The sequence below is a fragment of the Chrysochloris asiatica genome, unplaced genomic scaffold (genome assembly GCF_000296735.1).
Source record: "Chrysochloris asiatica unplaced genomic scaffold, ChrAsi1.0 scaffold00492, whole genome shotgun sequence".
Taxonomy (NCBI): Eukaryota; Metazoa; Chordata; class Mammalia; order Afrosoricida; family Chrysochloridae; genus Chrysochloris; species Chrysochloris asiatica.
In genome coordinates, this window is record NW_006409010.1 from 561,008 (window position 1) to 576,981 (window position 15,974).

At 40.0% G+C, this 15,974-nt stretch overlaps 1 protein-coding gene across 1 annotated transcript; it reads left to right on the forward strand.

Moving 5' to 3' along the window:
- The first annotated feature begins 1,577 nt into the window (after nucleotides 1-1,577).
- Nucleotides 1,578-2,528, forward strand: LOC102821274 (olfactory receptor 56-like). Its single transcript, XM_006877399.1, has one exon. The coding sequence runs from the start codon at nucleotides 1,578-1,580 to the stop codon at nucleotides 2,526-2,528; it is 951 nt and encodes a 316-aa protein (XP_006877461.1).
- Nucleotides 2,529-15,974: the final 13,446 nt, after the last annotated feature.

Genomic DNA, 15,974 nt, shown 5'->3' on the forward strand with positions numbered 1-15,974 from the left:
TGGAAGAAATAACTCTTAACTCTACTACCTTAAATAAGTTACACTGTTAATATCTTGATATAATTCCTTCTAGTTTTTAGAAATGTTTAGGAATTCTCTCTCTCTTCCTCTCTTTCTCTCTTTGTATATAATGTGGCACTCTTGGATCAGTACTAGACTGAGAAACACAAGGTCATCAGTTCAAACCCACTAGCTATTCCTCAGAAACCCTGTACAAGGTTGCTATGAGATGGAACCAACTTGATGGCACTTAACCACAACAACAACTATATACACACACACACACACACATATATATATATGTTGCTGTTAAGTGCCATTGAGTCTGTTCTGACTCATAGCAACCCTCTGTAGGGTTTCCAAGGAACAACTGGTAGGTTTGAACTGCCAACCTTGTGGTTAGCAGTCCAGTGCTGATCCTAGAGTGCCACACCAGGAGTCCAAAGAGGGAGGCTAGCAGCAGTGTTAATAACTTATTTCCTACATATTATTTTATAACATGATTGTACCAAAATTTACTTATTTTGTACAGTTAGGGTACCTCCAATTTCTCATTTACTAGGCTTATTAAGAAATACTGTCAGTTTAAGTATCTGATGAAACAAACAAAAAAGCAACAACAAGAAAAAATGTAATAAACTTCCCTTGATCTTAGTTTCTCGGTTTGTGAAATGGAGATAATGATCATCTCTCTTTCAGGGCTAAGATTCCTGATAGCATAGCGGTTACCCATTGGGCTGCTAACTGGAAGGTCAGCAGTTCGAATCTGCCAGTTGCTCTGTGGGAGAAAGGTGAGGCTTTCTGCTCCTGTAAAGATGAACTGCCTTGAAAACTCTATACAGGATTGACTGTCAGGCACACCACCACCTTTCAGAGTAGTTACAAGAATTAAATGCAAAGATGCAGCATGCAAAGATCATTGCAGTTCCTGGCCCAAGAAAAATGATCAATGAATGCTAGTTATCATTTTAAAATTATTGCTTATATTATCACCCTCAATTTTCACAGTTACTCTAAGGTGGTTATGTGCTGTGGAGTCGGTTCCAACTCATAGCGACTCTGTATAGGTTTTCCAAGGCTGTAAATCTTTACGGGAACAGAAAACCTCATCTTTCTCCCACAGAACAAAAGTTACTCTATAAGTTAGAGTAAATGACTATTCCAATTTAAGATAAGAAAACTGAGGCTCAGAGATGTTATAAAAGGTGTCTAGTTCACACAGCTGGTAAATACCTTTGCTGATTTCTGTAAAAGCAAATTCTGAACTGAGACTGGCCTAGAGCTTTGTGAAATATGCAACTATGTGTGCAGGTGAACAGACATTTATTTTCAGCAGAAGCTGTTGAGTTTCCATTTTAGAGATAAATAGCCTGAGATTTCCTTTTCACCAAAAAGTCCTAGAAATCTGCATTTAAATTTTTCCATAAACAGGTCAAACCTTTTATTATAAACCAAGTAACATTTAAAGAGGAAAACTCATCAGACACAGTTATAATGTCCTCAATATCACAGCACTAAACTTAAATCTTATGCTTTTCAGATCCCAAACCTCCCTGGTGCACACTTCTGTAGGAACAATGGTCTTGATGGGAAACCAAACTCTCATCCCCCACTTCATTCTCCTGGGCCTCTTCACTCATTCTCCACTGCACCTTTTCCTCTTCTCCATCATCACAGTCATGTTTCTGGTGGCCTTGTCTGGCAACGGGCTCATGATCCTGCTCATCAACGTTGACTCCCGCCTGCACAGCCCCATGTACTTCTTCCTCAGCTGGTTGTCACTCATGGATCTCATGCTCATCTCCACCATTGTGCCGCGGATGGCTGTGGACTTCCTACTGGGTGGTGGCTCCATCTCCTTTACAGGTTGTGGGATCCAGATCCTCTTCTTTCTCACCCTTCTGGGAGATGAGTGCTTTCTGCTGGCCTTTATGGCCTACGACCGCTACGTGGCCATTAGCAACCCACTAAGATACTCAGTAGTCATGAGCCGCCGTGTCTGCTGGCTCATGGTGGCAGGGTCCTGGCTCTTTGGACTGGTGGATGGGCTGATCCAGGCAGTTTTCACCCTTCGCTTCCCCTACTGCGGCTCTCAGGAGATCGACCACTTCTTCTGTGAGGTTCCCGCTGTGCTCAAGCTGGCCTGTGCTGATACTTCACTTTATGAAACTATGATCTATGTCTGTTGTGTCCTCATGCTGCTCCTGCCCTTCTCTGTCATCTCCGCCTCCTACCTGCGGATTTTGGTGGCTGTGCTCCGCATGCGCTCTGCAGAAGGCAGGCAGAAGGCCTTTGCTACCTGCTCCTCCCATATGGTGGTTGTCTCCCTCTTCTATGGGGCTGCCATGATCACCTACATGCGACCCCAGGCCTACCACTCTTCCAAACAGGACAAGGTGGTCTCTGCCTTCTATACCATGATCACTCCCATGCTGAACCCTCTCATATATAGTCTGAGGAACAAGGAAGTGACCGGGGCTCTGAGAAAACTCCTGGGAAGGTGTTCCTGTGGTAGGGAACAGGGTTAGGTGGGGGTACCTGCTGATACAGGCTTCTGGCTTAGGAATTTGGATTAGTCAATGTGATATTAATTTTGACTGGAGGAGAAACAAATACAGTTTACTGAAAATAAATATGATTCTCTGGCCACAGTTAATCAGATTAATAAATCAATTAAGCTAATCAGATGCATGCTGAATGAGGGCATTGAACAAGAAAGGCTGGGGCCTATGGAGTTGCAAAATGTAGAAGGAACAGAAGTCTTTATCCCCATAACTGCATCCCTCTACAGGAATTAAATATGGTTGAAGAAAGCCACATTGTCAAGGTCATGTTCTCTGTGGTGTGCCTGAATACCATGAATGATCAATGAGGAGATGAAGGCCCTGACCTTGCTTCAGTTTGAAACCACTCTGAAGGATCATCCCAGCTCTGAGCTCTCCAGAGGATCAGCTGAGGTATCACAAGCAACTTCTCCTTGTGTCCAGTTTTGTTTCCTTAATTCCCTTCCCCCATCATAGGTTTTTGTCCTGAGAATACTCTCTTATAAAACTCTTGTCTAAGTCTTTTTCAAGAAAACTTGACTTATGGCACACAGAAACTCAGGAGTGAAGGTAAGTTAATGTAGTTTGCTCTTGATGATCAGGTTGTTGTTATTGTTAAGTGCTGTAGAGTCAATTCCAACTCATAGAGACCCCATATAGGATTTCCAAGGAGCAGCTGGTGAGCTTGAACTGTCGATCTTGCAGTTCAAACTGACCTTGCAGTCCAGCGCATTAATACACAGTGCCACAGTACATATACTCAATGTGTAATGTGGGCACCAAGAATGGTGCCAAAGGATACCATGGCCAATTGACATAACATAACTCACACATACAGTGTTCTGCATCCATTGGTGAGTAGTGACTGGTATCTTATAAGCTCATAAGTAGACATCAAAGATGCAGCTATTGTTCTCTCCCTGACTGGAGGAAAGAAGAGTGATGAAAATTGATAATGCTTGGAAAGAAATAGTTCAATGAACTAATGGAACACATAAACATCAAAATCCAGGACGATGAGACTAGAAGAATTAGATGGTGCCCAACTATAACAGCCCTGAAAGGGATCTCATTAGAAGGTCTTGGATATAGTATAAGAAAATGTGGAACAAAATTATATATTAAAAAATCATATATAAAATGATCATAAAAAAGGTCAGAAAGAAGCAGAAGGAACTCTGAGACTATGGCCCTTGGTCACTTTCAAATCTGTAACTGAATTCACCCTTGTGGTTCAATTTTCAGTCAAGCAGTAGATAGGTATATAGGTTGGACAACAACACTAATGAAGTATGCACACCATAAAATGGTCAACTACCTGAGACCAAAAGGGCAGCATTTACCTAAGGACAAAATTTGGAAGAGCTGGGAAAGAAAGTGGAATGGAAATAAATATCACAGGGAGGAAGTAGGATAAGTGTGGAATGTTATATTGAGGAGATTGCAATCACTGAGATAAAATGAAGTATATAATTTGTTGAATGTAAAACTGATGATCTGCTCTGTAGCCTTTCACTGAACTTACAATTAAAGTAAAACAAAAAAGAATTAGAAAAAAGTTTTCCCATGTGTTTTATTTTGTCCCACATCTAAACCCTGACCAGAGTGGGAAGTGCTGAGAAGTGGTTATGGCTGAGTTAAAGAAAGTTCCTACAATTGGTAAATGGAGAAAAAACTTTAGTTGTCAAAGATTTCATTTTGCTTTGACAAACCATCAACATTCATGGAAGCAACATTCAAGAAATCAAATGACATATTGCATTAGGCAAATCCGTTGCACATAGACTCTTAAAATGTTCAAAAGCAAAGATGTCAGTTTGAGGATTAAGGCGCACCCAACCCAAGCCATGGTATTTCAATAGCCTCATATACATCTGAAAGTTGGACTGTGAATAAGGAAGACTGTAGAAGAATTGATGCATTTGAGTTATGGTGTTGGAAGAGAATATTAAAAGTACCATTGACTGCCAAAAGAACAAACAAATCTATGTTGGAAGTAGTACAGCCAGAATGCTCCTTAGAAGCCAGGTTGGCGAGACTTTGTCTCTCATAGTTATGACATACTATCAGGAGGGACCACTCCGTGGAAAAGGATATCATGTTCGATAAAGTGGAGGGTCAGTGAAAATAAGGAAGACCCCAACAAGATGGATTGGCACAGTGGCAGCAACAATGAGCTCAAGCATAACAACAATTGTGAAGTTTGTGCAGGACCAGGCAGTGTTTTGTTCTGTTGTTGTTTGGTTCTCATAAGTTTGGTACTGACTATGGCACTTAACAACAACTCAGTTGAAGAAGAGTTTTTTTTTAAGTTTCTTGCAACCTGACAGTTCTGTTGCTCAGCTGGAGAATGGAAAGCAGATGGGTTCTTTAAGGAAAAGTTAGACGCAACCCAGCAAAAACTTTCCCATTACTCTTGCACTTCTTATATTTCTACTCAAGGAAGCAAACAGGCAAAATGTCAAGAAAAGCAAAAGAAAACGTGATACAATCATGCATTCTCAGGACTTGGTTTAAATCCAAAGCTTGTAGTATAATTTAAATTTGCTTGATCTACATTTGATAGAAGCAAATGCTATGCAAGTGAAGTTCATATCAAACTTATAAATATTAGTTACATTATTACATTACTTACTCTGGTAGTGTAGTGGTTATGAATCGGGCTACGAACCTTAAGGCCAGCTGTTCAAAACTACCAGCTGCTGTGTGGGAGAAAGATGAGGCATTCTGCTCCCGTAAAGATGTACAGCCTCGGAAACCCTGTACAGGGTTGCTATGGGTAGGAACCAACTCGACGGGCACTTAACAACAACAACAATTACATTACTTTCTAACTATAGAATACTTGTTAAGTGATGTTGAGTCAGATCTGACTCATAGCAATGCTGTATAGAGTGTCCAAGGAGCAGCTGGTGGGTTGAACCATTAATTTTGCAGTTAATGTGCACTCTTTATTCTATAGCATCCAGGACTAGGAGATACAAGAAAATATAGTGGATAAATATTCACCAGAGGACCTCTACATGTGCTTGGAGTTGATTTCAAGGGGCTTTTGAGATGGCTATGTTTCAGCAAGTCTATCGAGAGTATGTGTGACTTGTTTTTTCAAGGAGCAGCTTGTAGATTTAAACTGCTGACTTTGTAGTTAGCAGCCCAGTGCTTACCCTACAGCCGCACCAGGACTCCTATCCAGAGTGTAGGCCAGGTTTATCCTGCTCTCACTACTGCTGTGTTCCCAGAGAGTCACCTTCTCCCTACATGATGTATGGAATCCCATGAAAATATAAGAGATTTTTGCTTGAGCAACTGTCTAAATCTGCTGGCCTGTGCTTGCATATCTCTTATTTCCCTTTCCTCACCCAACTTTGTATTTGGAATGGTAGTCTCCCAGTAAATTAGAAAGTTACATCCCCTCTAAGCACATCACTAGAATCCTGGTATGGTGCTGTGGGTTAATGTGCTAGACTGCAAAGTTGGTTTGAACTGCAAGGTTGGTGGTTCAAGCTCACCAGTTGCTCCTTAGAAACCCACTACAGGGTCACTATCAGTCAGAACTAACTCGATGGCACTTAACAACTACAAGCACATCACTAATTTAGTCACATCCTAGCAAAAGATTGATAAAAGAATGATACTTTTGAAAGACATGATAATTAAAGTTGGTGTTTTTCATGAAAAATTATATTTCATTGTGAATTTCCTTAGGAATTCATCAATCTTTACATTAAAATGGTTCCTTCACTTTTACCTTCTGTGGCATGGACTGAGATTTGGACAAAGCTAAGTCTCTTCTACTTTTGCCTTTGTCACCACACTCTATCTGTCTAGACCACATAAAGAAGCATGGAATATAAAAATGTTTGATGAACAGTTAAGAAACCTAGAATACAGACCAATAGGTTTCAAATTAGTTTAATATGAGTTCTAGCAGATGGAATTAGAGGGAATATTGGAGAAGTGGAAAATTACTGAGAACTAAAGAAAGACCTGAATTCTAAGAATGAAAGTGTTCTCTTAATTCTGACAGGACAAATAAAAATAAATCCATACTTTTCTTCTTACAATGCATTGGAAAAATTTCTACCTTGTAATACAGAGTATTTTGAAAACATGAAAAGATAAAAGATTCTAAACCACTTAGATACACTATAGTGAAACTGCAGACATCTAGGATAAAGATACAATCTCAACAGCTACCAGAAAAAGAAAGAAGGGTTAACAATAAATGACTGGCAGTCACACTTACTTAGATTCCTCATTATGATGGTCAACAGTAAAAGAGAGTGGGTGGTAGCTACAGAGAGTTTCAGGGAAAATGTTGATACATTAAACACTAAAGACTGAAGACCAGAGGAGTTGTAGGATGACATCAAGAACATTATACAGAAAGAAAGCAAAGAGTTATTAAAAAGACAAGAAAGAAGGAAAATATCAAAATAGATGTCCCAAGAGACTGAAACTTGCTCTACAGCATAGAAATGCTAAAACAAATGGAAGAAATGAGGTACAAGAGCTGAACAGAAAGTTTCAAAGATTAGCTTGAGAAGAGAAAGTCAAATATTACAAAGAATTGTGCAAAGATCTGAAGTTAGAAAACCAAAAAGCAATAACTCACTCAGCATTTCTCAAGATGAGCGAACCAAAGAAAAAATTCAAGCCTTGACTTGAAATATTGAAGTATTCTGTGGGTAAAATATTGAATGATGCAGAAAGCATCAAAAGAAGATGGAAGGAATACACAGAGTCACTGTACCAAAAGGAAATGGTCTATGTTCAACCATTTCAAGAGGTAGTATATGATTAAGAACTTGTGATACTGAAGGAAGAAGTCCAAGGTGCATTGAAGGAATTGGCAAAGAACAAGACACCGGGAATTGATGGAATACAAATGGAAATCTTTCAACAAAGTGAGGTGGCACTGGAGGCACTCATTCATCTATGCCAAGAATTTTGGAAAAAAAACTATAATGCCAACTGATTGGAAGAGATCCATATTTGTGCTCATTCCAAAGAGAGGTGACCCAACTGAATGTGGAAATCATCAGACCATATCTTTGATATCCCATGACAAAGTTTCTGTATTAAAGTTTTACTAAAGGTAATAGAGAAATGGCAGCAAGCATATATTGACAGAGAAATTTCAGAGGTTCAAGCCAGATTCAGAAGAGGACATGGAATGAGGGGTATCATTGCTGACATTAAATGGATCTTGGCTGAAAGCAGAGAATTCCAGAAATATATTTACCTATGCTTTATTGACTATGCAAAGACCTTCAATTGTGTGGATTATGAGAAGCTCTGAACAATATTGTGAAGTATGAGTATTATGGAACACTTAAATGTGCTCACAAGGAACCTGTATATAGACCAAGTGGCAGTTGTTCGAACAGAACATGGGTACACTGAATGGTTTAAAATTAGGAAAGGTATGTGTCAGGGTTGTATTCTTTCACCATACTTATTCAACCTTTATGCTGAGCAAATAACCTGAGAAGCTGGGTTCTATGAAGAAAAGCATGGCATCAGGATTGGAGGAAAACTCATTCACAACCTATGATACACAGATGATACAACCTTGCTTGCTGAAAGTGAAGAGGATTTAAAATACTTACTGATGAAGATCCAAGACCATAGCCTTCAGTATGGAGTGCATCTCAATATAAAGAAAACAAAAATCCTCACCACTGGACCAATAAACAACATTCTTATCAATGCAGAAAAGATTGAAGTTGTCAAAGACTTCATTTTGCTCGGACCAATCCTCAACACTTATGGAAGCAGCAGTCAAGAAATCAATGACATATTGTAGTAGGCAAATCTGCTGCACAAGACCCTTTTAAAGTGTTGAAGAGCAAAGATGTCAGCTTGAGGACTAAGGTACGCTTGATCCAAGCCATGGTATTTTCAATAACCTCATATGCATGCAAAAGTTGGACAGTGAATAAGGAAGATCGTAGAAGAATTGATGCATTTGAGTTATGGTGTTGGAGGAGAATATTGAAACTACCATGGGCTGCCAAAGAACAAATAGATCTATGTTGGAAGAAGTACAGCCAGAGTGCTCCTTGGAGGCCAGAATGGCCAGACTTCCTATCTCATACTTCAGACATATTATCAGGAGGGACCAGTCTCTGGAGAAGGAGATCACGTTTGATATGGTGGAGGGTGAGAGAAAAAGAGGAAGACCCCAAGCAAGATGGATCAGCAAAGTGGCAGCATCAATGGGCTCAAACATGGCAACAGTTGTGAAGTTAGCCCAGGACTGGACAGTGTTTCATTCTGTTGTGCATAGGGTCACTATGAGTCGGTACTGAATTGATGGCACCTACCAACAACAGCCCATCCCTAAGTCAATGCTGTTTAAACTTTTCCAGGGCAAAATAACTATCTCATAAACAACAGCAAAACAGCCCAAAGCCACTGCCATCCAATCAATTCTGATTCATAGCAATGCTATGGTGGTTGTAGTGGTTATGTGCCGTGGAGTCGGTTCTGACTCATAGTGACCCTGTACAGGGTTTCCGAGGCTGTAAATCTTTACGGGAGCAGAAAGCCTCATCTTTCTCCCATGAAACAGTTTTGGTAACTTTAAACTGCTGACCTTGGGGTTAGCAGCCTGATTCATAACCACTATGCTACCAGAGCTCCTTATAGCAATGCTATAGGACACAGTAGGACACGGTAAAACTGCTCAACAGGGTTTCTTATGCTATAAATCTTTATGGAAACAGACTGCTTTTTCTTTTTCCTGCAGAGCAGCAGGTGGGTTTTAACCTATGATCTTTTGGTTAGCAGCCCAATGCTTGAAATACTACTACACCAACAGTTTGCCTTTCTTATTGTTGTTAGGTGCCATCGAGTTGGCACTACTGACTCATAGCAATGCTGAGCACAACAGAATGAAACACTGCCCAGTCCTGGACCAATCTCACAATCATTACTATGATTGAGCCAATGTTGCACCTGCCACTGTGCCAATCTATCTCTCTGGAGGTCTTCGCCTTTTTCGTTGACCCTCCACTTTACCAAATATGATATCCTTCTCCAGTGACTGGTACCTCCTGACAATATGTCTGAAGTATGAGAGACGAATCTGGCCATCCTGGCTTCCAAGGAGCACTTTGGCTGTACTTCTTCCAACACAGATCTATTTTTCCTTTTGGGCAGGCCATGGTACTTTTAATATTCTCCTACAACAAGGTAACTCAAATGCATCATTTCTTCTACGTTCTTCCCTATTACTTATCCAACTACCATGCATATGTTGTTGTTGTTAGGTGCTATCAAGTTGGTACCAACCCATAGTGACCTTATGCACAGCAGAAAGAAACACTGCCCGATCCTGGGCCAACCTCACTACTGTTGCCATACTTGAGTCTATTAATGCTGCTACTTGGCCAATCCATCTCATTGGGGATCTTCCTATTTTTCTCTGACCCTCTATCTTACCAAACACGATATCCTTCTATAGTGACTGGTCCTTCCTGACAATATGTCCAAAGTATGAGAGATGAAGTTTGGCCATCCTGGCCTCCAAGGAGCACTCTGGCTGCACTTCTTCCAAAATGGATCTATTGGTTCTTTTGGCAGCCCATGTCACTTTCAATATTCTCCTCCAACACCATAACTCAAAGGCATCAGTTCTTCTACGGTCTTCCTTATTCACTGTCCAGCTTTCACATGGAGGTTATTGAAAATACCATGGCTTGGGTCAGGCGCACCTTAGTCCTCAAGCTGACATCTTTGCTCTTCAACACTTTAAAAGGGTCTTGTGCCGCAGATTTCATTTCTTGACTGCTGATTCTGTGAGTGTTGATAGTTGATCCAAGAAGAATGAAGTATTTAACAACTTCAATCTTTTCTCCATTGATAAGAATGTTGTTTATTGGTCCAGTTGTGAAGATTTTTGTTTTCTTTACATTGAGATGTAATCCATACCAAAGGCTATGCTCTTTGCTCTTCAGCAGTAAATGTTCAGCAAACAAGGTTGTATCATCTGCATATTGTAGGTTGTTAATGAGTCTTCCACCTATCCTGATGCCACATTTTTCTTCATAGACCCAGCTTCCCGGATTATTTGCTCAGCATACAGGTTGAGTAAGTATGGTGAAAGAATACAACCTTGTTGCATATCTTTCTTAATTTTAAACCATTCAGTGTTCCCATGCTCTTTTCGAACAACTGCCACTTGGTCCATGTAGAGATTCCTCATGAGCACAATGAAGTGTTCTGGAATACTCATACTTAATAATGCCCATAGTTTGTCATGATCCACACAATTGAAAGCCTTTACATAGTCAATAAGGCACAGGTAAACATCTTTCTGATATTCTCTGCTTTCAGCCAGGATCCATCGGACATCAGCAACGATATCCCTCATTCCACGTCCTCTTCTGAATCTAGCTTGAACCTTATGTTCTCCATCAATGTATGCTTGCAGCCCTTTCTGTATTACCGTTAGTAAAACTTTACTCACATGGGATATCAAAGATTGTGCGATGATTTCTGCATTCCGTTGGGTCACCTCTCTTTGCAATGGGCACAAATATGGGTCTCTTCCAATCAGTTGGCCAGATAGTTTTCTTCCAAATTTCATGGCAGAGATGATTGAATGCCTCCTGTGCCGCCTCACTTTCTTGAAAGATTTGAATTTTCATTGCATCAATTCTTGGTGCCTTGTTTTTTGCCAATTCCTTCAATGCACCTTGGACTTCTTCCTTCAGTATCATTGGCTCTTGATCATATGGTACCTCTTGAAATGGTTGAACATCAACTATTTCATTTTGGTACAGTGACTCTGTGTATTCCTTCCATCTTCTTTTAATGCATTCTGCATCATTCAATAATTTGCCCAGAGAATCTTTCAGTAGCCCAAGTCGAGGCTTGAATTTTTTCTTCAGTTTCCCCAGCTCAAGAAATGCTGAGCATGTTCTTCTTTTTGGTGTTCTGACTCCAGATCTTTGCACATTTTGTTGAACTATTTGGCTTTATCTTCTCGAGCTGATCTTTGAAATGTTCTTTTTAGCTCTTGGACCTCCTCATTTCTCCCATTTGCTTTAACATCTCTATGCTGGAGAGCAAGTTTCAGTGTTTCTTCTAACATCCATTTTGACCTTTTCCTTCTTTCTTGTCTTCCTAATGACTTTTTGCTTTTTCCTGTATGATGTTCTTGATATCATCCCACAACTCTTTTGGTCTGCGGTCTTTAGTGTTTAATGCATAAAATCTGTTCTTCAGATGATCTCTAAATTCAGGTGGGATATATTCAAGGTCATATTTTGTCTCTTGTAGACTTGTTTCCTTTTTTTCCACTTCAGTTTGAATTTGCATTTTAGCAATTGATTGTTTGTTCCACAATTTGCTCCTGGCCTTGTTTTGGCTGATGATATGGAGCTTTTCCATAATCTCTTTATGTAGATGTAGTCAACTTGATTTCTGTATTTTCTATCTGGTGAAGTCCACATGTATAATCACCTCTTATGCTGTCTAAATAAGGTATTTGAAATGAACAAATCATTGATTTTCAGAATTCTATCATGCATTCTCCAGCATCAATTTTATCACCAAGGTCATATTTTCCAACTACTGATCCTTCCTTTTTGTTCCTAACCTTTGCATTTCAATAACCAGTAATGATCAATACATCTTGATTGCATGTTTAATGAATTTCAGATTGAAGAAGTTGATAGAATTCTTCTATTTTGTCTTCACTGGCTTTAATGGTTGGTACGTAAATTTGAATAACAGTGGTATTCACTGGTCTTCTTTATAGGTGCATGCGTATTATCCTATCATACACAGCATTGTGCCTCATGACATGTCTTGTTTTTGATGATGAATGCAAAACCATTCCTCTTCAATTTGTCATTCCCGGCATAGTAAACGAAGTGGTTGTCAGATTCAAAATGGCCAATACCCGTGCATTTCAACTCACTACTGCCTAAGGTATTGATGTTTATGTGTTCCATTTAATTTTTGACAATTTTCAATTTTCCTAGATTTATGCTTTGCCAATTTATTAATTTATTCCATATTCTGTTTATTAATGGATGTTTACAGCTGTTTCTCTTCGTTTTGAGTTAGCCCTATCAGCAAATGAAGGTCTTGCCAGATTTACTCCCATGGGCTTTACTCCATTCGCATCATCATGGTCTACTCTACATTGAGCAGGCAGCTCTTCCCCAGTCGCATCTTGAGTGCCTTCCCATCTGAAGGGCTCATTTTCTGGCACTATATCGGTCAGTGTTTCTCTGCTATTCATAAGGTTTTCAGAGACTAAATATTCAGAAGTAGTTTGTTACTCCTCCTTCCTAGTCTGTCTTTGTCTGGAAGCTCATCTGAAACCTGTCCACCATGGGTGACCCTGCTGGTATTTAAAATACCAGTGGCATTGCTTCCAGAATCACAGCAACTCACAAACCACCACAGTACAACAAGAAAAGGAAACTGACAGATAAGTGGTGGTTAGCTTAATAAATATCTTCCATCCTTTAGTTTTTAATCTGTATTTTTATTTGTGCTTAAGGTGTGTTTCTTGTAGATAGCATACTGAAGGATCCTGTTTTCTTATTTATTCTACTACTCACTGTCTCTTGACTGATGTATTTATTCCATTGATGTTCAGTGTAATTATCGATAGGTATGAATTGATTGCTGTCATTTTGCTGTTTGTGTTTTTGTGGTTCTGCTGATTTCATGTTCTACATGTTTTCCTGTGCTGAATTCAGTATTTTTGTGTGTTTTCTTGCCAATTTCTTCATAGTTTAATGTTTACAATATCTTTGTGGATTTTCCTTTTCTTGATGTGATGTGAAGGTGTATAAGTTTCTTTGAGTTTACTCTGTAATTTATTCATTTCTTCCCCATTTTAAAACAGCATATTTTAACTTGAAATCTACTTGACTTCCTTGCCACTTTAATTTTGTAACTATACTTTTTCCTTTTTTGCTTTGTAGTTGTCTTCATTATAGGTTGCTACCTCTGATTTCCTATTTTCAGTCTTGTGGTTTTGTTTTACTCTATATACTTCTGTATCTGGATTGAACTCTTGATGATGTTGCCATGTATACCAATCTCTAGTTATTTTCTGCTATTGTTGGTTCTCAGTACAAAGGACTCTACTATTTGTGTGTGTGTGAAGCTGGTCTGATTTTTGCAGATTCATTTAATTTCTTTTTATCTGGAAATGTTTCAATTACACCATTGTATTTGAGGGACAGTTTTGCTGGTATATGATTCTGAGTTGGCAGTTTTTTTCTTTCAGAGTTTTGTATATGTCTACCAATTGTCTTTTTGCTTGTATGCTTTCTGATGAGAAATCAGAGCTCAATCATACTCGTTTTCCTTTGTAGATAACATTTCATTTTTCCAGAATTGCCTTCAGGGTTTTTTTCTTTTCTTTGATTTTTGGAGAGTTTGATTATGGTATGTCTTGGTAATTTTCTTTTGTAGTCTATCTTATTTGAGGTTTATTCAGCTTCTTCTTCTTCTTCTTTTTAATGTTTTATTGTGAATTCTGTGATAGTTTACATGGGAGAACATTAGCTTTACATTCATCCTATCGTATATTGTTTCGTTGCCATGGTCAAAATCCCCTCCATGCATCATCAACCAACCAAATGGTACACACTGCAAAACCTGCTCCCTGGTTGTCAGCACATACCCCCTATCCCTCTCTGGATCTAGAGTTCCCAGAAGCTCCATCTCTCCACATCATCATCTCTGCCTCCATCTCTGGCATCACTGTTTCTCTGGGTAGGGTCCTGCACTCTGCTCTTCTCCCTTGATGGTCCCAGGGACCTCTGCTCCTTGATTACAAAGTCAACCACGCCCCTTTTGCTACAAAATGCTTACCTTTACATTTCCAACCCTCACAGTCAGTCCTGATAGTAATTATTCACTATTGGACCACATGCGTGCTATCCACATCTCTGTTCATCAGTTCCACCCAGACAGATTGGATACTACTCAGTGGAGATTCTACCTTCATCCACACCCTCTGGATCTAGGCTCCCTATTGAAAGATTGTAAGCCAGTCACTTCTTGACTTTGAAGAACCCCCCCACCCCCCCAAACACACACACACCCATTTTGGGTAGCCAATGTCCAAGTTGCCCATCCCTGTCTATTCTGTGTATGGAGGGGGTGGGAATGATCTTTGCTGTAAAGATTTGTTCCCTCTTTTGTTCCCTACTGCATCCATAGGTGTAGGTCAAGTTCATCAAATTGTATCAGATTTCTCTTTTTTCCCACTTCTTTCTGCTTCTAGTTGAGCTCTGATCATCCAGCCACTGGAGCCAGGTCAAGTGGGTATGATCTGATCTGTAAGTGTGGGTGTTCTTGTGCATATGCTCTCTCTACTTATCAGCTAGACACTTCATTCTCCATTCTAGTCCTCTGTGGCTATATCACTGACTCTGGGCCCAGGAGTTCCCAGGTCTTGCCAAACCGCTGGCCAACCAGGTCTCCATCTGGGTTCATGGGAGTGTATTGAAAGTGGTTGGACTTAGATCGCAGCTTCATTGATGTTTTTCCCTCACTTCTTCTTATCGGTGACCAACATGGTCACCAGTCAGAGCATGTGTCTGCTTATGTATTCCCATTGAGTCTCAGTCTTAGAAGGGGGTTTTCCCTGAGGGGACACAACCACTAGCCTTGATGTCTCCTGGATGAGCAACTTGTTTGTTCTTGTAGTAGTCAGTTAGACTTCCGTTATTGTTTTGTATTTTTCGTCGGTCTTTGTTTCAAGAAGTATTTTATGTTATTCTAGCCACTCCAGACTGGTCTGCTTGGGCTTTCCAGTGGAAATTTCCCACCTCAGAAGATTATGGATGGGGTTCAGGATTCCACCTATGGTCTTATGTAATGCAGAGGCTCTGCAGGAAGCCTCCTTCACTGGCCACATTGTAGCCCCATTTTAGGTATTCCAAACCAGTTATAGGCAGAAGATGGAGTTACAAGCTTTCTATGGTGATATTTCTAGATATCCCTTTATCTCCCCCTCAAGTATCTATTTTATAATGATATGCAAGGGAAACCAAGATTCAAAAGAAAGCCAAGCATCTTAACATTATTCCTACCTATTGCCCAGTCCAACCATGTCTCAATCCCTGTATCCCAGAGCCTTGTTGTTCCAAGGTTGTGCATACATCATTATTTACCTCTGTCCCACTTAGCCCATGCAAACCTGCCTAGTTGTTTTCCCATCCACCTTGTTTTTCCACTCCCATCCCCTTTCTTGTGTATTGCCCCCTTCCAGCACCCAATCTATCCTATGTCTATTCCCTACCCTCTGCTCCACCTTTTCCTCCTTCTCCTCACAGTAGTCCCCACATCCAAGTAACCAGCAAAGAATCCTCCCTGCTTCTTTTTCTTAGTCTTTTACAGTAGTGGTCCTATGCAGTATTTCTCCTTTTGTGACTGACTAATTTC